This window comes from Equus asinus, chromosome 24, assembly GCF_041296235.1.
Source record: "Equus asinus isolate D_3611 breed Donkey chromosome 24, EquAss-T2T_v2, whole genome shotgun sequence".
NCBI classification, from domain to species: Eukaryota; Metazoa; Chordata; class Mammalia; order Perissodactyla; family Equidae; genus Equus; species Equus asinus.
In genome coordinates this window covers 16546211-16572619 of record NC_091813.1, presented here as the reverse complement: position 1 = coordinate 16572619, position 26409 = coordinate 16546211, and the positions used below count along the sequence as shown (strand labels likewise).

General features: G+C 41.3%; 1 protein-coding gene across 1 annotated transcript in view; it reads left to right on the top strand.

Moving 5' to 3' along the window:
• IMPG1 (interphotoreceptor matrix proteoglycan 1) overlaps positions 1-26409 on the top strand; it is a 124962-nt gene that overhangs the window by 41449 nt on the left and 57104 nt on the right. Inside the window, 8 exon segments of the mRNA XM_070496097.1 lie at positions 6936-7000; positions 7653-7852; positions 10962-11114; positions 16930-16988; positions 21176-21196; positions 22565-22812; positions 24184-24260; positions 25142-25220. Of these exon segments, the coding sequence (XP_070352198.1) occupies positions 6936-7000; positions 7653-7852; positions 10962-11114; positions 16930-16988; positions 21176-21196; positions 22565-22812; positions 24184-24260; positions 25142-25220 (902 nt within the window).

Below are 26409 nucleotides of genomic sequence, written 5' to 3'. Positions count from 1 at the left end.
TTTTAGGTTGTCTTTTCGTTTTGTTCAGTTTCCTTTGCTGTTCAGAAGCTTTTTAGTTTCATGTAGTCAAATTTGTTTATTTTTTCTTTTATTTCCCTTGCCCAGTCAGACATGGTATTTGAAAATATGCTGCTAAGACCACTGTTGAAGAGTGTACTGCCTATGTTTTCTTCTAGAATTTTTATGGTTTCAGGTCCTACATTCAAGTCTTTAATACATTTTGAGTTAATTTTTGTGCATGGTATCAGATAATGGTCTGCTTTCATTCTTTTGCATGTGGCTGTCCAGTTTTCCCAACACCATTTATTGAAGAGACTCTCCTTTTCTCCATTGTATGTTCTTGGCTACCTTGTCAAAAAATTAGCTGTCCATAGATGTGTGGGTTTATTTCTGGGATCTCGAATCTGTTCCATTGATCTGTGTGTCTGTTTTTGTGCCAGTACCATGCTGTTTTGATTACCATAGCTTTGTAGTATATTTTGAAATCAGCGAGTGTGATACCTCCAGCTTTGTTCTCTTTCCTTAGGATTGTTTTGGCTATTCAGGGTCTTTTGTAGTTCCATATAACTTTTAGGATTCTTTGTTCTATTTCTGTGAAAAATGCCATTGGAACTTTGATAGGGATTGCACTGAATCTGTAGATTGCTTTAGGAAGTATGGATATTTTAACTATGTTTTAATTCTTCCAATCCAAGAGCAAAGAGTATCTTTCCATTTCTTTGTGTCTTCTTCAATTTCTTTCAACAACGTTCTATAGTTTTCAGTGGGCAGGTCTTTCACCTCTTTGGTTAAGTTTATTCTTAGGTATTTTATTCTTTTTGTTGCAGTTGTAAATGGGATTGAATTTGGGTTTTTTGGTTGAGGAAGATTAGCCCTGAGCTAACATCTGTGCCCATCTTCCTCTATTTTATATGTGGGATGCCCGCCACAGCATGGCTTGATAGGCAGTGTGTAGGTCCATGCCTGGGATCCGAATCTGTGAACCCTGGGCCACCAAAGTGGAGCATGTGAACTTAACCACTATGCCACCAGGCTGGCCCTGAGATTGTATTCTTAATTTCTCTCTCTGCTACTCTGTTAGTGTATAGAAACACAACTGATTTTTGTATGTTAGTTTTGTACCCAGTAACTGTACTGTATTCATTTATTATTTGTAAAAGTTTTTTGGTGGATTCTTGAGGGTTTTCCATGTATAAAATCATGTGATCTGAAAATAGTGACAGTGTCACTTCTTCTTTTCCAACATGAATCCCTTTTATTTCTTTTTCTTGCCTGATTGCTCTGACTAGGACTTCAAATACTATGCTAAATAAGAGTGGTGAAAGTGGGCATCCTTGTCTGGTTCCTGTTGTTAAAGGGATAGCTTTCAGTTTTTCTCCATTGAGTATGAAATTAGCTGTGGGTTTCTCCTATATGGCCTTTACCAGGTTGAGGTACTTTCTTTCTATACCCACTTTATTCAGAGTTTTTATCATAAATGGACACCATATCCTGTCAAATGCTTTCTCTGCATCTATTGAGATGATCATGGGATTTTTATTCTTCATTTTGTTCATGTGGTGTATCACATTGATTGATTGGTGGAAGTTGAACCATCCCTGCATCCCTGGAATAAATCCCGCTTGATCATCGTGTGTGATCTATGTAATGTATTGTTGTACTTGATTTGCTAGCATTTTGTTGAGGATTTTGATTGACATTCATCAGTGATATCGGCCTGTAATTTTCTCTTTTTTGTGTTGTCCTTGTCTCGTTTTGGTATCAGGGTAATATTGGCCTTGTAGAATGAGTTAGGAAACTGCCCCTCCTCTTCAATTTCCTGAATTTGACAAGGCTAGGTATTAAGTCTTCTTTGAATTTTTGGTAGAATTCACTAGGAAAGCCAACTGGTCCTGGACTTTTAATTTTGGGGAGATTTTTTATTATTGTTTGATCTCCTGCCTGGTGATTAGTCTATTCAAATTCTCTGTTTCTTCTTGATTCAGTTTTGGAAGGTTGTATGATTCTAAGAATTTATCCATTTCTTCTAGATTATCCAATTTGTTAGTATATAGCTTTGCATAGTATTCTCTTATAATGTTTCATATTTTTGAGGTACCTTTTGTAATTTCTCCTCTTCTGTTTCTGATTTTATTTATCTCAGCCTTCTCTATCTTTTTCTTGGTGAGTCTAGCTAAAGGTTTATCTATTTGGTTTATCTTTTCAAAGAACCAGTTCTTAGTTTCATTGATTTTTTTCTATTGCTTTTTTAGTCTCTATTTCATTTACTTCAACCCTGATTTTCATTATTTCCTTTCTTCTACTGATTCAGGGCTTTATTTCTTCTTCTTTTTCTAGTTTCTTTAGGTGCACTGTTAGATTATTTGAGATTTTTCTCTTTTTCTTCCAATTATTTTATTGGGGTCACAATGGTTTATAACATCGTGTAATTTCAGGTTTAAATTATTTAGTGTATGAGGGGTCCCTTTTATTTGAGATTTTTCTTCTTTGTTGAGGTAGGCCTGTATTGCTATAAACTTCCCTCTTAGTACTGCTTTTGCTGTGTCCCATAAATTTTGGCATATTTTCATTTTCATTTGTCTCTAGGTATTTTTTCATTTCTCCTTTGATTTCTTTGTTGACCCAATAGTTGTTCAGTAGAATTTTGTTTAATCTCCACAAATTTGTGGTTTTTCCAGTTTTCTTCCTATAGTTGATTTCTAGTTTCATAGCATTGTGGTCAGAATAGATGCTTGGTATTATTTCAATCTTTGGAAATTTATTGAGACTTGTTTTGTGGCCTAATATGTGATCAATCATGGAGAATGTTCCATGTGCATTTGAAAAGAATGTGTATTCTGTGGGTTTTGAATGGAATGTTCTGTATATGTCTACTAAGTCCATCTGATCTAATGTGTCATTAAGGCTAATGTTTCTTTATTGGTCTTCTGTTTGGATGACCTATCCATTGTTGTAATTGGAGTGTTAAAGTCCTCTACTATTATTATGTTACCATCTATTTCTCCTCTTATGTCTTTTAATAATTGCTTTATATATTTAAGTGTTCCTATATTTGGTGCATAGATATTTACAAGTGTTATATCTTCATGTTAGATTGTTCCCTATTTCATTGTGCAGTGCCCTTCTTTGTCTCTCCTTACAATTTTTCTTTTAAAGTCTATTTTGTCTGATATAAGTATTGCTACCCCTGCTTTCTTTCATTGCCATTTGCATAGACTATCTTTTTCCACCCCTTCACTTTCAGTTTGTAAGTGTCTTTAGGTCTGAAGTGTGTCTCTTATATGCAGCATATGTATGGATCTTGTTTTTTTACCCAATCAGCCACCTTATGCCTTTTGATTGGAGCTGTTAGTCCATTGACATTTAAAGTAGCTATTGATAAGAATATACTTATTGCCATTTGGTTACTTTCTTCTGGGTGTTTTAGTAGTTCTTCTCTGTTCCTTTCTTCTTCTCTTGCTCTCTTCCTTTGTGGCTTGATGGCTTTCTTTAGTATTATGTTTGGGTTCCTTTCACTTTTTTGTGTGTGCATTTATTATAGATTTCTGGTTTATGATTACCATGAGGTTCATATCTAATAATCTCTGTAAATAGCAATCTATATTGTTGATGATCTCTTACATTTGACTGCTTGCTAAAAGCTCTACTCTTACTCCCCTCCTCCCACATTTTGTTTTTGATATCATATTTAAGCTCTTTTTTGTGTGTATCCACTAACCTATCTTGGAAATAGATAACTTTAGTACTTTTGTCTTTTGAATTTCATAGGTGGTTGTTCTGTTACCTTTACTGTATATTTGTCTTTACCGGTGATTTTACTTTATTTTTTCTTGATAATTTTCTTATTCCTATTCATGGTCTTCTTTTCCACTTAAATTAGTCCCTTTAACATTTCATGTAAGGCTGGTTTATTGATGAAAAACTCTTTTAGTTTTTGCTCGTCTGCAAAACTCTTTATCTCTCCTTCCATTCTCAATGATAACCATACTCAGTAGAGTATTCTCGGCTGTAGGTTTTTTCCTTTCAGCACTTTAAATATATCTTGCCACTCTCCTTTATCCTGTAAGGTTTCTGCTGAGAGGTCAGCTGATAGCCTTATGGGGTTTCCTTTGTGTGTCACTTGTTGCCTTTCTCTTGCAGCTTTTAGAATTCTCTCTTTGTCTTTAGTTCTTGACATTATTGTTTTTGAGGAAGATTAGCCCTGAGCTAACTACTGTCAATCCTCCTCTTTTTGCTGAGGAAGACTGGCCCTGAGCTAACATCCATGCCCATCTTCCTCTACTTTATACATGGGACACCTACCACAGCCTGGCTTTTGCCAAGCAGTGCCACATCCACACCCCGTATCCAAACCAGCAAACCCCAGGCCACCAAGAAGCAGAACGTGCAAACTTAACTGCTATGCCACCTGGCTGGCCCCAGTTCTTGACATTTTACTTATAATGTGTCTTATTACAGGCTGCTTTGGGTTGATCTTGTTTGGTGCTCTCTTTGCTTCCTGTACCTGCATGTCTGTTTCCTAACTTAGGTTAGGAAAGTTTTTCAGTTCTTATTTGTTTAAATAGAGTCTCTTTTGTCTCTCTCTTCTCCTTCTGGGACACCTATAATACAGTTGTTAGTGTGCTTGATGTTGTCCCAGGGGTCCCTTAGACTATCCTCATTCTTTTTAATTCTTTTTTCTTTTTTCTGTTCAGCTTGGATGATTTCCTCTACTCTTTCATCCAGCCCACTGATCTGTTCTTCGGCATCATCTGCTTTGCTATTGGTTCCATCTAGTGAATTTTTCATTTCCATTATTGTATTTTTCAGTTCTAATTAGTTCTTTTTTATAGTTTCCAATTCTTTGTTGAAGTTCTCACGGTATTCATCTATTCTTCTCCCAAGATCAGTGAGCATCCTTATGACTATTAGTGTGAACTCTTTATCAGGTAGGTTGATTATCTCTGTTTCATTTTGTTCTTTTTCTGAGGATTTGTCCTGTCCCCTTATTTGAAACATATTCTTTTGTCTCCTCATTTTGCCTATTTCTCTGCACTTTTATCTGTGTTTTAGGTAGATCAGCTAAGTCTTTCAATCTTGGAGAAGTGGTCTCATGTAACATATGCCTTATGAGGCCCACAGTGGGCTTCCCTCTTGTCACCAGTTCCAAAAGTTCCAGGAGTGCCCCCTGTGTGGGCTACCCAAGTCTGTTTGTTGTGGTGGGGTTGCTCTTACTGTAGGTGCCTGGGGAGGTTAGGCTGTCCCCCTGGACAGCTGGTTATAAGGCTCAGCTGTGTACAGCTGCTATGGTCCCTTCAGTCACTTTATTGGGTTGAGGGAGCCCCAGCACAGTTGGCTGCAAGGTCTAATAGAACATTCCTACTGCAGTTTTTCTGTTAAGTGAATAAGACCCTAGCATGACTGGTTGCTAGACTCAGGGGCTCACAATTGCTGTAGGCCTCTGGCCTGCAAGGCTGTTGTCAGCTCTCTCAGTTGTACAGCTTGGTGGGGCCAGCCCCAGGCATGGCAGCACATAATTGTTTTAGGCATTGGAAGGTGGGGCAGATCCCCTATATGGCTGTTTAAAGGAGCCCAGGTCTGCTGCAGCTGACAAGCCCCACCCCCACAGGCCCACACACCCTGTCCATGCAGTCCTGCCCTGTGTGTACACCTCGCCCCACTGAAGCAGACCCACTTGCCCTGCTGCAGAGGTCACACACACTCCACCTATGCAGGTCCACAGGTTGCCCAAGGGGTTGCTTGTGGGTAGGGCCCATCCCTAGGGCAGGCTGTCTGCCCTGGTTCAACTGGATTAAATCTGTGCTCTAGTGGGTTGGGCAAACCCCTGTGCTAACAGGCCAGGGGAAGAGCTCCAATGGCATCTGCCAACTTCTGTGTCAGCATACCTGTACTAGGTCACAATAATGTCTGCTGCCAATGTCTCAGTCCCTTGGGAGGTGGTCCCAGCCACCTCCTGCCTCCCTGAGATATGCCTAGAGCCTATAAAGTGAGTCTCTTTTTACCAAAAGACTGTGTACCTTTCTTTCTGGTGATTTTGTGTTGCTTTCCTAAACAGGTGAATTTGTGCATGGGCCCTTTAAGAGCAGGCTTTTCTTTCTCTTATGTTCAATAGCTTTTCTGGGTTTATTCCCCACTGTTGTTAATAGCCAGCCAAGCCAGATATTATGACACTTGCTTCAGTTGTGCGGAGTTCAAAAGCTGCTTATTGTGGCTTTGCTCTCCCACTCAGATCCTCCACTCCTCCAGGGAAGGCTTCATACCTTAGGATTGCTCCTGGCCATGAAGCACTGCAGCTAGAATGTGGCTTTGTTCTCTCCAGGAAGGAATTTCTGCCTCTTCCACCCTCAGTCAGCTGTGTCCCTTGTTGTGGGGGTTCTTTTTATCCAGTTTCCAGTCCTCTCTCAGGGGTAATTGTTCCAAGGGTAGTTGTAAATCTGTTGTGCCTGAGGGAGAAGGTGAGTTCAGAGCACTCCTACACCTCCATTTTCCCAGCAGTCCCAAGAGTTAGTTTGTCAGATAAAATTAATGACTCTCTGGATTTGCAGGTTTGAGGGTCTGAGATTTTAGTAAGAATATTTCAGTCCTAGATCATGTCATTGATTTTCTTTGATGTTAAGGACACGGTGTAAGCACAAGGGCTTACAAAGACCAGCTTTGCCTCCTGTGGAAATACTCCCCAGGACCACGCAAAACCAAGATGCTTATGGAAAATCCTGGAGTCAAACAGAACGATTTGGGGAATTGTTTGAATTTTCACCTGATGAAAATATATTTGACAGTTACTTCAGCTATGAAAAATCAGGCAGATCCAATTTTAAAGTATACCTTTTCTTCAACTTTTAAGTCCACTGAGTATAGGAAATTTAAATGCATTTCCTCTGTTGTCATCAAGCTCTCTTTCACCACCTCTTCTTTTTTTCCTATTGTGCTGATAGAAAAGGTGAAATATCCCCAGAGGAGACAGTAGGAAAGCCTGGAGACACTCTTCCTTTTTCTACAGGTAAGGTTACATGTCCTCATTTTGTCTGCTTCTGAACCTTAATTCAAATCATCATGAAGACGTGGTACTTCAAAAGCAATCCTTAATCGAAGTTGAAAATTTTATAATGTACATTTTCAAAACTAACTTGTATTTCTAACTCTATAAAATAATTTAAATTCATTGTATAAAACTTGGAAAATCTAGAAGAGAATAAGGTAAAACCAAATCACTCCAAATTATCCTACAATTTGGAGGCAATCGTTACCAGTATTTTCAAACAAACAAATTCAAGAAAAATATCTGTGTATGCATCCATTCTATAGTCACCAGAAGAAAAATTAATGAGATCTCACAACCAGAACTCTTTAACTGTAATACCGTTATAGTTAACTGTATGTAGGAGATACATATTTAACCCTTTAACATATCTAGGAGAGCACCAAAATTTGGTCTAGGAAGAAAGAATGATGAGTTCAACTGGGACTAACAGTGTGAGTTATATTTTTCTCAAGAACATATTTATGTGATCTTTAAAAAAAAAGGAGTTCAGAATGCACCTAACATCTGGAAATTCCATAATGATGGAAAAAGTATTTGATATTTTGACCTTGCTCTAATGTAACCTCCTCCAGTCTCATTTTTGTGCCTGTAATTTTTTTAATTTCCACAGATGTTGCCAGCATCTCCCTCGGGCCCTTGCCTCTCTCTCCTGATGAGACACTCCTCAACGTCACCCAGATGCCTATAGTAAGACATTCTGAGAGCCAGTCTAGCCCTTCACATGCCTGCTTTTGTTTTATTAGTGAAACAGGAAAAGAGAATGGACAAACCAGCCATCCAATGTTATTAGGGCTACATTTTTATCACTCTGATTAAGAGTCAGTGACTTTGTTTTAGTTAGCATCCTCACTTCTTCCTAGAGACTAAGGGGGAAAATAAATTGAAAACAAGGACAAAGTGAGAGGAATTGCAAGAAGCAGTACCTCGCAGAACCTTCTAGACAGCAGGTGCTCACCAACATTAGAATGAATGAATCTATCAATCAACCCATCAAGTTCTTTCTCCACTGAAGTGTGATCTCATGCTGACAACAAGGGTAGAAGTTTCGTTCTCAGTCATGTCCAGGATGAATAGTTCAGATAAATATCAAAATGATCAAAATCTTGTGTGTCAAATGGGGAAAAATAGAAAGTGTTCACAAGCAAAGAGGAGCACTGGCCACAGCTCTCTTTGAGTGAAAAGGCATGCAGGATGAGGGGATTGTCACAGAATTTAATGTTGGTTATCAAAAGGGGGGGGCATTTGTAACCCCCCAAGAAAGCTTTGATCCTAGACACTCAGTCCCAAAGCAGGGAAACGCCATCCTGGTTCCTCCTGAGTGTCAGGACTGTGGCAGCACCCAGTGAGCAGCAGGCTCAGAAGGGGGCAGAAGCATAGGGGTAGCAAATCAGAACCTGCACATCTTGTCCAGGCTGCCACTGCGGACTCCCCGTGTCTGGGCGACTTCTCCAGCTCTTTCCCTTCCTGTGATCCTCTCCCCAAGGCACAGGTCAAAGCTGGACAGTGAGGGCAGGAGGGTCAGTCTCACCAGCTTCCCAGAAAAATTCAGAGATGAGAAGCCTGCTGGCCATCTTCTCTGGCCTTTACATCAGATGGCTGCAGATTTGGTGGAACTATTGCTGTAAACAAAGAATATAAAGGTTTTATTTTTCTCAAAAATACTATTCCATCAACAGTGAAAAGTGCTGTTGGAAGAAATTGAGATTAAACATATTCACTGTAAAATTTCTAGGACAATTCCAGTTTTCCTTCCCTGTTTTCTCACGTTACCTGTGTGCCATATTCTTCAAATCTAATATAGGTCCCTCCTTCTGGACTAAATATCCTCTAAATATTTCATTTTGCATTCATTACATCCTCCTGTTAAGATTCTTTTTAAAACCTGCACCTATCACTTACTCTTCATTCAGAAAACATTTTACTAAAATCCACTGATGTACCAGGCATTGGGTTAACACCAAAGATCCTAAGATGAACAAGACACTGTTCTGTCTTCAAGAAACTTATAATGCAAATAAGTACAACAAAACAGTCCAAGTGCTATGATTGAAGATGGCAGATGTATAGACTGGGACAAAATGATAGGCCAGGACAGTTTGCAAAGGTTTTGACCCCAGTCATTTGTATTCACTGAGAGTTTTGTGCCTAAATGGCCTCATGTTTTTTACTTTGGAAGATTTGATGAAGTGTGAGAATCATGCTGGATTCAATGAGATTAGCATATGAAAAGCAGACTCTAGGTGAGTATATCATAGGTACTGAATGAGCAATTCAGACAATCAGCAATTTGCTGCTACAGGAGTTTAGAGGAGGAAAAGATTTCTACCCTAGATGGTCAGAGGAGATAGTCTTTTAAACGACCCACAGGATGTTGGTAAGAAGTAAAAAAGTGGAGGTATGTGTTTGCTGGAGGTGGGCATGGGGAGCAGCGAGGAGAGTCTCCAGTCAGGAGACGAGCATAAAAATGTGGTGTCTCAGCAAGAGTGGACAGAGCCATTTGGTGGTCAGGGCAGGGAGAAGAGAGAGAGACTAAAATTGTTCAAGCAGATTGGTATCAGATTGTGGATAGCCTTGAAGGTCAAGAAAAAGAGTCTGGGTTTTGTCTCCTAGATAGTGAGGCATCCGTGAGGATGCTGGGTGAGAGGCATGGAAAATGAGTGCAGCAGCTGAGGGTAAGTTAGGAGACTTCTTGGTAATACAGCTAAGGAATTTATTTAAATGTCTCATGTGAACTTTAAATCTGCCTACTGAAATGGTGTTTCTGCCACACTTTCCTCTTAACTTCCCATAGATCCTAGTCCTGTGCTCCACGCATACAGAGGCTCGATGTGTATGATTTGAATGAGTGAATGAATGAGTGAGTAACCTTTTTGTCAAACAAACATCAGTAGCCTGGTAAGTGTGACTCCACGTCCTCCACGTGCCCTATTAAAGTCAGAGGCTGTGCCTCAGTCCGCTCCCCGTGGAGGAGGGGAGTTTGTGATAAGAAGTGAGGAGAAGCTACACCAGCTGCCACTCGGCTGAGTTCTGCCTGTCAGCATTTTCTTGGTTCTTCTCTTTTTTCAGCTTCCTAATTTCACCTTGTACATTACCAGAGACATTCAATTTTCCACAGACATATTTTTTACTCTTTTGAGAAAGCTGTGCAGATTTCAGAATCGTCTGGGTACCCAAGGCTGAAAATCTATCAAACCCCGAGTTTGAAACCCAGCTGCAGGCTTGCTCTGTGCCCTGGGAGCCCATGTGAGTTCAGAACAATGAGAGACGCATGCTTGTTCCCAGACCAGAGGGCAAAAGGGATGACCCCTGGCCCTTTGTGAGCAGAAGCCAAATCCAGATCCTCAGAATAGAGCGTCTGTTCACAGCCACAGGCTTCCAAAGGTGGCCCAGGTATGCCATTCCTTCTGAGAGAGAGATTTCAAAGCGTCCCTTCACCTGACAGTGCTTTCTAACTAGTTTTAATGTGAAGCTTAAGTACACAGGTTCTCATTAAACCAGGGCAGACTCTTCTCTAAAAGGGATTATATTAGATACCTCAGCATCTATAGGTTATCTTGTCTAATCCAGTCCTCATCAAAGAGTATTTATAAAGTTACTCTAGGATGGGGCACAATCCTAGTGATGCTCCAGCAACACATATGAATCGTGTGTGTGTGTGTGTGTGCGTGTCTGTGAATGCTTTCAGGAAGAACACACAGTCATCAAATGACAGTGTTCTCAAGGATTCTAAATAGTTAACTCTTTGGAGCTTCGCTGCTTTGTCTCCCAGTGAAATTCGGAGGCCACTTCTAGTCAACAGGACTTTTATTCTAGAAGCACTCAAGCCTTCCTAATCCACTTCTTGAGACAATAGCAATATGTTATATAATATAACCATTTGCTTGTGGTTTATATTAATGGAAGACCTTTTTTAACTCAGCAAAGAGAAACAGAATTCACTGAGCTACCCAGGGGCCCACTGGAGCAGAAGGTGGAGCTGAGCATCTCTCTGGCCAACCGGAGGTTCAAGGCGGAGCTCACTGACCCCCAGTCCCCGTATTTCCAGGAGCTGGCAGCAGAGTCTCAGCTTCAGGTGAGTGGACTCTCCCCACAGCCCCAGTCGTGACTCAGAATCTGGGAGCCAGCAGGACATAAACCCTTTTGGCTAATAGTTCCACCTTCTTGTGACCAGGCATCCATTTTTAACCATTAAAAAGCAGTCAAAAACTGCAATGGGTCCCAACATGTTAGGACAAATGGATCTCCAGGAAAGTTTTCCATTCCAACTTTTCCATCTTATAACTCATTTACATTTACATTGTCTTAAAATATTAGCAGGTTTTTAAATCTCATTTACCTGAAAGCCCTGAGGAGCTCTTCTGTATGTCTAACGTGTCCATGTTGGCACGAACTAGGGAATGTACTCAGTTGAAATATGAATTTTTAATCCATAAGGCTTTATCTTTCATACTATTTCCACTTTTGCAGTTTGATGCAATTTAAAGACATGACATTTTTCACGGGTGACAGGTGAAAGGCAATTATGCTGTCCATGTCATCCACTAAACTGAGATGTCCCAAGATGTCTCTTCCGTCTCTGACCATCATATCTGCCTGTCCGTGATTAAATTAAAAGGCTCTTCATTCCCTGCATGATAAACCAAACTACCACGCTGTCCATGGCATCTATACGCCATGACGAGACCCCTGCCTTCCTTGCCAGCCTCATCTTCATACCAGCTCACTGCCATCCCCCTCCTTTGTACTGTACTTTCCAGATATACAAACTGCTTGCGAATCTTTTCTCACCTTTAGCATTTACATGTGCTGCCTCCTCTGTGGGGAATAGCCTTCCCTGACTTCATCTTACAAACTTCATCATAGAAAGTTCTCTCTACCCTTTTGGGTCAGTGCCTCTCCTCTGGGCTAACACCTGGTGCCCACTGTTGTCACAACACTTGTCACCCTGTCTTGAGATGGTTTGCTTACATGTCTATGGCTTTGTTGTCTCCATTCCTCCCTCCTTGCCTGCCATCCTCACTGCCACCAGGCTATGAGCTTCCCCTGGAAGGCAGGAAAATTTCTTTCATCTCTGCAGCCTCACCTCCTCATACAGAACTGGAGATGCAGCTAACTACTCAGTAATTGTTTGTAGAAATGCACCTGAAAAGGGAAGCATGGGATTCCATAACAAGGAGCTGCGTTATTGGCAGCCTGGGTGCCCAAGCATCTTACTCAGCCTGGCCAGGGAGCAAACAGGCCCTACTTGTCATACATGGAGAATTCAATGCTCACTTCCTCTCAACTGGAGAGGAGATGAATAATTGAAATATTCTTGACCTCCAACCTCTCCCTGCATCAGCATTCAGTCAATAAAATGTGAAGAATCATTTCTACAAACTTCAAAGAGAAAGCTTCAGCATGCGGTGTTTATAAACCAAAGAAGTACTTAGACATGCATTATTCATTTGACAGAATGAATTAAAGAATAGTCTGTTAAATCTTCTATTTGTTCTTTCAAATATTCTTTTCAACTAGTCCTTAGTATTAGAGTATCTTCAAAATTGAATAATTGGCCATGGACTGTCTTCACTGACCTGTGGTTAATTTTCTAAGTGCCTAAAACAACCTGATATAGAGTAACGCAAATAAACTATAATTTTTTTAAATCTGAGTTCTAGTCTTCTTTCTGCTAAGAATTTGCCAGGAGAATTTGGGGGTCACTTCCTTGACTTTAGATTCCTCATTTAGAAATTAAAGATGACCTCAAAGTCCCTGTCCAAGTCTAAAACACTGTGCATAGAAATAATAGTACTGTTCTTAATGTTTTATATGTATTAACTCATTCCATTTTTCACACAATCCTATAAGTTAAAAATATTATTTCCCTTTTTTACAAGTGAGGATACTGAGGCACAAGGAGATTAATTAATATGCCCCATAATGTCACACCTATCTGCTGGTAGAACCAAGATTCAAACCCGGGCAGCCTGGCATCAGATCCCCTGCTCTGAACCACTATGCTATGCTTCCTATTTTCCCCAAATTTTTGTATCATCATCAAATAAACAAGCCCCTTCTAGCCTCTGAAAAACTTACTAGCCAAAGAAGAGTGTGTCTGCTCAGTCTCGCTCCAGAGACTCACCACCTCAGTCCTGCTGGTTCGGTTTCCACAGTCAGCAGCTTCTCTAAGGGGGAGCCGCTCTGCTTAGAGCATCTGTTCCCCTTCTAGGCTCCTGAACAGCCTGAACCACTCAGCAGCCTGCCATCAGATGGCCAACCAGCCCCACCACAGCTCAACACTGGTGTCAGCACAGCCATTCGGCCCTAATCAGGAATTAATGGACAGTGCTTTGCAGTAATTTAATTTCCACAATAAACCTAATGAGCAATTTAATACAAATGTCAAAAGGAATGCTTAGTTGTTTTCTAAATGCTTTCTCCTGTGCAAACATTCATGAGAACTCAACACAGCCGCCTCTTTATAGCCCCGTTAACATACATTCCAGCAGAATCAGGGAGGCCCCTGTGCATTTACTATTATTAATAAGGTTAACTGGGCACTTAATTAGCGATTTAGTGGTTAGTGCTCCATGATTGGAAGGTCCCCAGAAGATTATTTAGCAGAATTAACTGACGGCTTTTGTCATCTCCTGTCTAGACACCCTCTGCCCCCTCCTAAGCAAAGCTGATTCTTAATCAATCACAGACAGGTTCACAAAGAGGGCATGGACACAAGTGACAATCCCATCCACCAGAGCCAGTGCCATGGAGCATCCTTGGAGGGGAGGATGGCTCTCCCCAGCGATGCTGCCTGCTGCCCACACTGCAGCTACAGCTTCTAGGAAAGCAGTCCTGTGCTTGCTTGATTGTTTTCCTACATATAGTAGCATCTCTGGTATCCTAGACCAGAAAGAGGGATGAGTCAGGGCCTGAATCTTCTGCTCCAGAACCTGCAGCTCACACTTGAACATTCAGTCCTGGAACAGTTACTGGAACAGCAGGACAAACGCCTGTGGCCCCCAGGCTATTTGTCACAGGAGGCCAGAGCCAATCTGAAGCACATACACAGCTCTTTCCCAACTGCCCCTGTAATAAAGGCCAGCTCTGCAGAACCTAACCTGCTAGCTCTCCTCTGTTAAGCCCGTGGTGTGGTGGGAGTGGAGGCACAGAAACTTATTACCAAGGCCCCTGCCCATAATCACGATGGGGACCCTCATCCTGTCCTTCCCCTCACTCAGGCTTTCAAAAAGAACTGACTGAAGGCTTCCTCTGCCCTTCCTGGGCTCCGTGCTACGTGGCTATTGAGGAAGTGGAAGAAAATCAGGCTATCAAGGAGCTAGTAATTCAGTAGAAGAGATAGAGAATAAGTAAATAAATAATACGATATCACTCTCTGCCCACTGCGTGTCAGGCATTTAACAATCATTCCTCACAGCAGACTGACAGTATAGGTACTGTTATCCCATTTTGGCTAAGGAGACTGATATTCAGAGAGATTAAGCAAAAAACTCAAGGTCTTGCAGCCAGAAAGTAGAAAAACCAATATTTAAACTCAGGCCTATACAGCTATCTCCCCATCACCCGAAAGCTGAGCTACCTTCATCACTGCAGTTACGATACACTCTGGGAATGAAAACTATTTTTAATATTGGTGCAAGAAGATGTAATTTAGAAGGTAAGTCAGTCTGCTAGGGAAAAAATCCGTGATGCACTCCAAAGCCCAATGTAAATGATTTGGGGATTCTCCGTGCATCACTGCTCTGGTCCTTGGCAAAGATAATGTAGAGTCGGCTGTAATTTTAGATACAGTGACAATGCAGTGGCATGTTGATGAGTTTGGAGAATGAACAGCTGCACTTAACTCAAACAAAATTGATGAGTCCCTACTATGTGGATGGCAATCTGTCAGGTACTGAGAGGGGGGCAGATAAAGATGAATAAAGAAGACATGACCCCGGAGCCCAAGGAGCTTCATCTCAGAGAGAGACAACAGGCACCTCACAGACTGTTTTATGGGACATGCCCTAAGTTCTAGAGTGGTAGGAAGAAGGAATCATTGAGACTGACTTTGGGGCTTCTACAAATGCTTTGTAATAGAGAAGATGCTTGAGCTGGCTTTGAAGGTTGGGGGAGGATGGCAGCCAATGAGCAGAAGGTAGCGGAAGTTGCATCTTAGGCTAAAGGGGAAAAATTCATAGAAGTTTGGAGGAAGTACACGTTGTGTTTGGGCAGAGACAGGTTAAGTTAGTGTGACTAGAGGACACAATATTGGTCAAGGAGGTAATGATGGCAGGAACTGCAAATGGTAAGCTACTTGGGCAGTGGAGGGGGTAGGTTGTAGAGAGCCTTAAATGCCCCTCTAAAGAATTGGACCTTATTCACTAGTCATTGGAGCCCATCAAGGGATTTTTAGTGAAGAGCAGCAGATATGGAATGATTAACTTGGAAAAAAATTGTACTTAAGGAGCTATCACCTCTCTTTGCCCATACAAACCCAAAAAACCATTGCAGCAATACAGAAGGGACGATAGGGAGGGGGTGCCGGCCATGAGAATAAGAAGAACATTGTGAGAACAAAAGGCATGTGAGATTCGAACGAACAGGAGTTGGTGATTGGATGGGAGGGGCACAGAGGGAAGGTATGTAGGGATGCTGGCCTTTCCGGCATGGAAGACGATGGGTGTTCACGACCCTGACAAATAAGAGCCCAGGAGGAAAGGCAGATTTGGATGGAAGAGAATGACTCTGGTTTGGGCATATTTGGTTAGTGGCAAAATTGGGATTTTCATATGGAGAACTCAAAGCTGTGTCTCAGGTGATCATTGAAGCCATGGGAGAAAATGAGATGCCCCAGTGAGAGGCAGGGGGGAGCTGGCACAGGGAAGGAGGACAGGGCTGAGGACCTGATCACCTCTTCAGCCTCATCTTTCTCCCTGCTCTCCCTCCCAAGCTTCACTACCAACTACTCTCTCTTCCTCTCAGGCTCTCTTGCCTCCCTCAGCTGTAAGGTGGATGGGGCAGTGCCTGTCTATGTGACAATGCGTTCCCAGAGCCTAGCACAGCACTACAGTTGAGCTTACTGAATAAACGGGAGAGGCAGTGAAATGAGGAAGTGGAGGACCAAAACCTGCAGAATCCTTATATTTAAAGTAAAGAGTGAAGACAGGAATAGGATGGAGTAAAGAAGACTGAGAAAGTCATCAGAGAGATGGAAGAAAAACGAGAAAAAGCAGAGACATCATGGAGGAGGAACGTAAAATGCCCCTGGATTTGGAGAGAGCCAAGACAATGGCCTGGAGAGCGCCCGCCCACCTGCGGGAAGGCAGAGGAGAAGCCAGGCTGTTGGGGGATGGGGAGAAACTGAGTCTCGCAGTGGTAAGATATTCGAGCATGCACCTCATTAGCAGAGTCAAATTAACTAAGAAAATTTATTGTACAGGCCACATAAATCTAAGAGCAAATCTAGTCTATTAGAGTCTCCTTCTACCATTTTATTTAGATACAGCAGCCATTTAGACTTTAATAATCCCTTCAACATTATAGATATTTTCCAAATCGTATAATTCAATTCAGAAAATATTATAGTTACTCTGTGTATAAGTAAAAACACTGTAGCCAAAAAAAGTTTCTTTCAAGTACTACCTTAAAGTTATTTCATATTTTATGTAAAGTAACCATGAAAGTAGGTCAGAACTACCCAATTACAGCTTTTAAATAAATAGCAAAACACTTTCCTCTAGGTTTCAGAAATAACTGAGAACAAAGAGTTTGGCCTCAATCGTTGCTTCAATTTTCCATCTTCATTTGTTTCCCTAACTCATCAAAAGTGCTCAGGCTTTTTCAATTAGGTAAGATCTGACCCAGTAGAACCAAAGAGTACTTCATAAATGTATTTCTCTCTGCAGATGCAAAAGGTATTTAAGAAACTTCCAGGATTCAAAGAAATCCATGTGTTAGGATTTAGGTAAGTAAGAGAAGGAGACTCTTCTCAATTTTTCAATTACTCTCTCCCTGTCCTCCTTTAAAAGCAATGTCATGAGGATTACAAGGTGCTTTTTCCCCTCGTTGTTGGGCTCTGCCAAATCTGAAACCTGGATACATCTCAGACAAAGGAATTGTCTAATTAGAGCATGACTGTAGGTGATTTTTTCCAGGGGTACCACAGGAGCTGCATTCCTTCCTCCCTCTGGATCAGAAACACTGCTGTCTGCAGAGAGCTCGTCTGCTGTCCTTGGCAATGTTGTTTTGTTTTGTTTAAAAGATTGGTACCTGAGCTAACAACTGTTGCCAATCTTTTTTTTTTTTTCTGCTTTGTCTCCCCAAATCCCCCCAGCACATAGTTGTATATTTCAGTTGTGGGTCCTTCTAGTTGCGGCAGGTGGGACGCCACCTCAGTATGGCTTGACGAGCAGTGCCATGTCCGTGCCCAGGAGCCGAACCGGTGAAACCCTGAGCCACTGCAGCAGAGTGCACGAACTTAACCACTCGGCCACGAGGTCAGCCCCAATGTCCTTGGCGATGTTCTTAATGAACCACTTAGGACAACACCTCAGCAGAGACAAATCCAAAAAAGTAGCAATTAGTTGCCTTGGTGTCTGCTCGCCTGGTTTCCTATCAAATGCTAAATATCATCATCGTCTAAACAAATCAGGCTGACCCGAGGCGGACAGGTGAGACTACTAGAAAGCGGCACCTTAGGGGTAGGAGAGTCAGGTGGACAGGGACATGGTGGGTGGAAGCAAGACTTCCCAAAAGATATCTTTTATATCATTTTGATGTGTGAAGCACAGTAATGTATTACCAGGCAAAAGTTGTTAAATTAAAATTTTAAATATATAAAAGAAATGAAGTAATAAAATAGTGCCATGCTAAAGCAGGGTTCCATCATGTCCCCACGGCTTTTCCACAAGCAGGCCTATATCCGTTAGCATCTCAACACTCTAGAGCAGGTTTATGATTTTTGGCAAGGATTTTTACCTCTTTCTTGTAAGTTCTCATTATTCAAAACATCTACAGGTGGGGTCATAATATGGTATTTTTTTACTGTGCCACAGGGTATGTGTCAACCTGCTGTGGCAGAATGAGATTCCATGCCCTGGGGGGATTTGTAAAGTGGGGAGAGCAACCCTCACCTGAAGTCCTTCCTGGCCCTTCACCATCTATTGTCTCCCAGCTGGAAGGTGCACAGTGAAGGGCTCCCACACCCACAGGGAACAGCCTCTGGGGGCCTCCACCAGCTTATTTCTTTCAAGCACTCAGGCCCTCTGATTTATGTAAGACCAGAGGAAGGAATATTGAAAAGTGAAAGTTATAAAGGATGAAAGCCTTAACATTTACCAAAGCAGCCTCGTTTTTCTTTATTGCAAGATGCTGCTCTGCAGTATTCCATGTGAAGTCAGATGGATTAGAGAGAAATAAAAGGTGATAGGAGAATATTCCGCATAGATGGCAGGGTCTTCGGGATGAAACACTTCAGTCAAAGAATACGTTTTTCATTTAAAGCTGAAGGAAACAATAGGAGCAGCTCTCCTGGTGAATGTTCAAAGGCCCATTATCTCCTCCCTTCAAATAAATGAAAACCTAATAATAAAAAAGTCTATTTCAGAAGAAAACCAAAATGTTAGGTGATGAGACTTTGCAAGGTAAAACTTTTAAAGATATATCCCTTAAAACTGCATCTTTCCTGTGTGTTTATCTCTGTGCTTATCATTTCTGCCAGAATGCTTATCAAGTAAATCTGATCACATCTCCCAATGATTTCTATCATGTAATGAAGACACAGTCTCCCAGAAAACACCTTGACCCCTGAATACAATAAACAATATGCTTACGAGTGTAGCAAAGTTTTAATCATTAATAACACTGCTCGGAATATTGTAAAGTAAACTTATTATGAAGGAAATTGCTTTTTCATGGAGCCAGATCCCCACAGAAGACCTAGAATCCTGTAAGTCTCATGGTGCTGTCTTTCTTTCATTTGTACACATTCTCATTTGTATAAAACCTGACCTACAAGTTAACAACTAGTTTTGTATCTGTGACCTCATTTGATTCTCTCGACACAATCGGGAAGTAGTTAGGACATGTATTAGTAACACAATTACAAGGATGAACAGTAAAAGGTCCACTTAAATATTGCTTTATCTCTTAAAGCAAATATGGGAAACTATTAACAATCATTAAATCTAATTGGAGGGTTTATTCCTTAAAGACTTGTATACAAATATCCACAGCGCCTTTATTTGTACTAGCCGAAAACTGGAAACAACACACATGTCCATCAATAGAGCAACAGATAAACAAGTTGTGGCATGTTCTTACCATACACAACGACTCAGCAAAGGAATGAACTATTGGAACGCACAAGAACATGGGTTCATCTCAAGATTATTATGCTGAGTGGAAGATGCCAGATAAAAGGCAGTGGATTATTATTCCGTTTATACTTAACTCTAGAAAATACAGGCTAATCCATAGCGACAGAAAACAGATGAGTGGTTGCTTTGGGAGGACGAGACAGAGAGGGACGAGAGGGAAGGATGACAAAGGGGCATGAGTGAACCTTTGGGAGTGATGATGATGCTCACTATCTTGATTGTGGCTATGGCTCCCCAGGTGTACAGTGTCAAACCAATCATATCGTATACCTTCAACATGTGCAGTTTGTTTCATGACAGATATTTCAATAAAGCAATTATTTTTTTGAGGAAGATTAGCCCTGAGCTAACTACTGCCAATCCTCCTCTTTTTGCTGAGGAAGACTGGCCCTGAGCTAACATCCATGCCCATCTTCCTCTACTTTATACGTGGGACGCCTACCACAGCATGGCGTGCCAAGCGGTGCCATGTCTGCACCCAGGACCCAAACCAGCGAACCCCAGGCCGCCGAGAAGTGGAACATGCGAACTTAACCACTGTGCCACTGGGCCGGCCCCCAATAAAGCTATTTTTTAAAATGAGCAGGACTAAAATCTTGATCCAGGAAGCCCAGCCTCTCTCCAGAGCTTCGTGGATGACAAGCTATTGAGGAACACAAGCAAGAGGCAGGCCTGGATGAATGTCCAGCTGGTACAGAAGCAAGTCCCTCCCACAGAGCAGCCCCAATGAGACAGTCACAGAGTCTCCCTGCCCCACAGGGGAAGCAGTGGCAGAGCCCATGTCAGTCATGTTACATCAGGGATGAGAGTCGGCTGAATTCACGGGCCAGGCAGACGGAGCAGCAGCACGAACCCCAGCACACATGCAGAGTATCTGTCAGCGACTATCATTTGAAATGTAAAGTGAGAAAACTGAATATAGCTTCTAAACTAAATTCATATACATGTCAGGAGGAGTCCAAAATGTATGTGTCAGTTTGGTGACCAGATGGCCTTTTTCAGGCACAAGCAAGTGGTAGCCCGACAAAATGAGCCCAGGCTTGAGGTCAGGCAGGCCAGGGTTTGAATCCTGGCTCTGCCACTTTCCAGCTGACAACTTCTCCTCTCTCTGCGTGTTCCCTTATCAGTAAAATGGGGACTGTTTTGTTGAAATGATTACATGCAGATGCATGTAAACTGCTGGGCGCAGACCACCCACACAGTAAACAGGTGTTTGCAACCTGTTCCGTGGTGAATGGTACCGTTCCCTCAAGGCTTACTGATTAAAGCAATTTGAGAAATAATCAGTCACCAAAACCAGTTTTAGGGTCTGGTCTCAGATAAATTACCTTCAGGAATAAACTAATCATTAAATGCTATTCAGAGGGTGAGAAATCCATTTATAAAATACTTTCTAAAAAACGTCCCGGCACCAGCACCATCCAAAATATAGGATGTATAGGATATTTACAGTCTCTTTAGGAAGAATATGAGGCTCTCAAAGAGTTTAAGAAGAAGACCAAAAGTTCAAATAATCTGAACTAAGGCTCAGATCCTAATCAGAAACCTTGTATAATGATGTTTACTTCCTGAGCTTCATATGGCTCTCAAAATTTCCATCCACGTTCTGACGGCAGTTCATTTTTCCTTCAAAGCTCTAGGCAAACATTGGAGACAACTGAAAAGAACCTTTCTCGTGTTTTTTTTGGTGCGTAAAATGATTCACTGAATGTCTCAATAAATTTCATAAATTGTTTTTCCCTTGCATGTTCCCATCGTGCACAACGAAATGAAGACCAAAGAAAGAACGAGACGGGTAATTCAGACTTTTTTGATGTTTTGAAATATAGTACATTTTCCCCCACAATTTATATGTTGATCTTTTACAAATAACTTTTACATATAAGTCTAAGATAAAGCAAATGACTTTTTAAAGGTTTATTAATTAAAAGACATTGATTGATCAATTACTTGGTCAAAAATACTCTCGAGTCAAATCACTACGTGAGATAAGCAGGTAAACAATAACGATCTGCAGAAGAGTATTGTATAAAACTCAAAATCTAATTAGAAAAATATAAAAACACACATCTGTGATGTAAGCATGCATTAACAATTTCTTGAACGTCATGTCAGAAGTTGTCCGTCTGAATGCACACTTGTCCACGTGACGATCCTAAGTCAGGAATACAGCAGAGAAACTAGCTTGCTCCTTGGTTCCAAGGTCAATGTGAACTGGGAAGGGCCTGCTGCACTTGGAGAGCTCGGTAATAAGACTCCAGCTTTGGCTCCTATAATTGACTCATGAAATAATGAACTGTAGCTTCTGACTGATTGCGTGCCCCAAGGAACTGCCGGGAATACACACTGTCGGTTCCTATGGCCTTTAAAACACTTTTGCATCCCTCTGTGTGGATTTATGGCATGAATAAAAGGTAAAACCTGGTCTTAGAGGACAGAGCTATAGAGAATCCAATTTCATTTTTGCATGCAAAAAGGCGTTGAATTACTAAGAAAGATAAATATAGTTAATCATGTGCTACTTTCGTCTCTCTCATCTCACACCTTCCCTCTAAGATATTGTTTTACAAGCAGCTTGAGTGAAAAGATTATGTTGAATTTAGTTTTCTTTTTTAATTAAAAAGTATTTCTTGAGAAAAGTAGAAGAGAAATGACCTTAAGAACTGAAGCTTTGACTTGATTACAACATGTACATGCTATTGTACCACTGCTGTATCCTACGTGGCCATTTCATAGACCTTTGTAAAGGAGGCTATTTGCAGAAAAAAGGACAAGTCATCCTTCTTCCTGATTGGCATTGTAGGACTGTACTTATAAGACCACCAAGAACACTGGTCAATAACAGCAAGTCTTCACAATTAACACTTTTTCATAAAGACCTAGGATAAAAATCTATGGTCACTTGAATCAATCAGTAGTCCCTCTTCAAGCTGAACTTAATTCCTATCCCGACATTTTATTTTAGAACTAAAATATATGTCAATTCTTTTTCCACGTTTCAAATTTCTGACCAACATTGAAATTAGTTTTGAAGTTGGATATTCTTTAAAAAGCCCATCAGGAAAGGGGTTGAAGCTGTCCTGAAGCTTTGTAGCAACATAGTGACTCTCTTTACATGGCATGTAACAATACTTTGGGTGCAATTGTCCTCTGCTGTCTACAGTTCAAGCTCCACAGAAATGCAACTTACGGCCATCTTTAAGAGAGACAATGCAGAAGCAAAAAGTTCTGCAAGTGACCTCTTGTCTTTTGATTCCAACAAAATTGAAAACGAAGGAGTCCCCCATGGAACGATGGAGGAGGACCAGCAAACAGAACTCTATATCACAGCTTTAGACCTCAAAAAGCTGATCAGCAGAGCACTAGAGGAAGACCAATCCTTGGATGTGGGGACAGTTCAGTTCACTGATGGTCAGTTGGTGGTTTCATAGTTCTGGGTTTATCCTCATTCTGATACAGAGAGCAGGAGGTGTGACTGTCTCCTGGTCGCTATCACTTTAACTTGGGTTTTGTAGAGTCAATCATTTCTGTGATAGGCCCATCATGTACGGTATCATTTCTGTCTTTTCTCACTCCCTCCTGTGACTCATTTGATGAGCCTTTGGTGACCACTTCAAACCAAGAATAGCTCTAGGAGAAGCCAAAAGTTTCAGTTCAGCCCACCTCAATCACTGTCATCCAGTGGAGCCCAGGTGGAGAAAAGAAGCATGGACAGTTCTGTTCTATTGATTCAACCCAGATTCCTTCATCTAGTAAATTTATCGGGTCCCAGAAGGAAACAGATGGCACATTCAAATTAAGATAACATGAGGAGAGTTTGATAAAGGGACTGTTTATAAAGGTTTCCCTGATGCCCAAAGGAATAGGACAGTTCCCTGGGGCTAGAGTGACAGTGCAAGGCCCCTTCACTACCTCTAGGTGTGAAGTGTTGCCTAATGAGGTATGCCATCCCAAAGACAGAGGGCAAGGAACCATTGACATAGTCCATTTAAGTCAGCCTCCTGGGACAGAGAGTAGCAGGGAGAGGAGAAGACAGAGGGTCTAGAGGTGTACACAAGATAATCAGACACACTCAGGATCCTCAGAGGGTGCCTGAAGGGACCCAGGAACTTAGAATCCTCAGTAGGCCCAGTACTCCCAGCATAATAGGTGGGCACTGGAAATGCCATTTTAGAATGACATGGCATGAAACTGGCATTCTCTGCCAGTTCTGTTTCTCTAGTTTAGAGAGTCAAACTCAACACTGGAAAACTCTACAAAGGTCCCTTGGGACAAGATGCAAGACAAGGTAGGAAAGAAAAGATGGACTTGAGACTCATCTCAGAGACTGTCTGGTACTCTGAGTTTGTCTCTTTGTTGAACCTGCTGCAATGTTCTGAGAATCAGGCTTCAGGGTGGAAGTAGGACTCCACGAGTAGTCCTCGGTTCCAGTGTTTATTCTAGCCATTTTTCTTTGTCAGCTTAGTTATATTTTCCTCCCTATTGGCCTAGGCAGTCAGCCTGTCTGCTTGATCCAAATCTGTAAATAAAACTAAACGTCCTAAAAAATCCACTTTAATAACTGTTCTTGTCACATAAACATGCCAGATGCCCCCCCGTATCTGTCCTTCAACATATTATTCAGATCAATAACCATTAATTTGTGTGACACTGAATTCTTAGTGATTTATTTCAGCACTCCTTAAGAACTGATTATGACCACATCTTACAGCCCTGTTTTATTGCCCAAACCACAAAAGAAAAAGAAAGAAACACTCAAACTCTGTGATTTCTCACCCACAGAAATTGTTGGGCCATTGCCAGGCCCGGATCCTGACGCCCAATCAGGGCTTCCAGTGCTCCTTGCTGATATCACAAAGGTGAGTGAGTTGTTGTCCTTTTGTTCTTCCAATAGGAACAAAGCCTCAAAACTTTCCATCAAAAACATCGGCTTACAGACTAAACAGAGCAAAGTCCCCTTTGTGATTCTAATTATATTTCTTTTCTGTTTTTTATAGGCAGTACTGTGTTACCCACTTCCAGTATCTGTATTAATAAAATATAAAAAACTTGAATTTCAAATATCCTAAAGTTCAAAGTTTCTTTCCATCTAGTTAGATCTTTGTTTCAATTAGAGTCAGGATTTGCTCCATTTTTGACAAAAGAAACACATGTTCATGAACTGAAAAGAATACTTAAAGGAGAATATATTAACTTTGACTTGACTTTCAGGAATAAATATAAACGTAAACATATTTTATAAATTTGCTCTTAAGTCTTAAGATCTTATCTACATATTTTTATGGGGGTTTCATAAGTACAAGTTAATGTCTAGTAAAAATGATAAATTCATTAATAATTTTTATATTTCAAGCTATGTTCATTTAATTTATGCCAACAATTGTTCCCGGGGTGTTCATAAATGGAAGTGCTGAATAGGCTCTATCTTCTCTTTAAATGAAAGAATCCATAAATCCAAACAGGATTAACATAATTCAAAATATTTCAGTTATTAGTTAAGCCTACACAGGCAGACTCAGTTAATGAAGAAGCCAATGGATCATATTTTAACACTATATCAAAACATATTTTCCTTTCAGGACATGCTTCTGTACCAGAACCTTCCTCTATGTAGTTTCAAATCAACTACAAAATGATTTGCCTAAATTTAATTCAAAAGAAAAAAACACAGAGCATAGCCCTTCTCATAGACAAAGAAATGTGCCTGCTCAACATCTGTCTTTCTAAATTCCTTCTTCAGGATGCCACTTGGAGTCCAGAACTTCCTCTTGGTCAACCCAGGCTTGAGGCAGCGGACAGCACTGCACACGGTCTACCTGGTGAGTTTCTTCCCACAAAGTCTGTTTTCGCTGACAGCATCCCCTTTGAGGAATCCATCTATGACGCTACCTCAAAGACCAGTGACAAAGGCATCCTTGACCCAGGGGAAGGTTTGCTAACACCAGAATTTCCAACAGCAAGACCGTCCGCTGAGCCTCCCTCTTCTGAAGAGGAGGACACCCTCGGCGCCCTGCTCCCAGCTCTAGTCCCCAGTCCCACGGAGAGCACGGGTGGCCCTTTTCTGATGGGTCTCGTGAAAGAGGCTGAAACCAAAGCAGCACCAGCTGTTGCCCACACAGAACAGCTGTCTCTTCTGGGCTTTGAAACTGAGAGTCCATCAGGACAAGGTAAGTCTCAAGGCCCAAGTCCATGACCAGAGGCTATGGCAACAGGGGTTTGGGCCCACACAATCATTATATGTGATCCTGTACACCATATACAGGCCCACCATTGACACTGTTTGTCCTGCTATGTGTGTTTCTTTAGTGCCAGTTAGCTCATGTGTAGTTGATACATAAGGATGTCAGGAAACACTGAAGTCCTCTTGGTTCACTTTCGAATGTCCAAGAATGTTCATTTTTGAGGCATTAGGGTCAAACTTTCTCACAGATAAAGAGAAATCTTTAGCAACATATGAAAACCTTAAGAAAAACCTTGAAAATTCTGCATAAGATCCTGTTTTTTTAGTTCAAGAAGTAGTTGATTTAGTGGCTTCAAGAACTAGGCGGGGCCAGCTCGGTGGTGTAGTGGTTAAGTTCGTGCGCTCCACTTCAGCCTCCCTGGGTTGGCAGGTTCAGACCCTGGGTGCAGACCTATACACCGTTCATTAAGCCATGCTATGCTGGCATCCCACATACAAAATAGAGGAAGAATTGGTATGGGTGTTTGCTCAGCAACAATCTTCCTCAAGCAAAAAGAGGAAGATTGATAATAGATGTTAACTCAGGGTCAATCTTCCTCACAAAAGAAAAAAAAAAACCCTATGCTTTCCACTTTATAAAGCTCTCATGTGAAACTGTAAGTGAACTATTTTAAGGGAATGTGAACCTCAGGATACAAGGCTGATAAGGATTCACTGTGATTTTAGGTGCAAATGCCAGTGGAGATTTGTTATATCTGATATTTTTAATAGGATTGTTACTGTTTTAGTTAGGACTCTACAAAATTCTACAGGTTTTGAGTGACCCA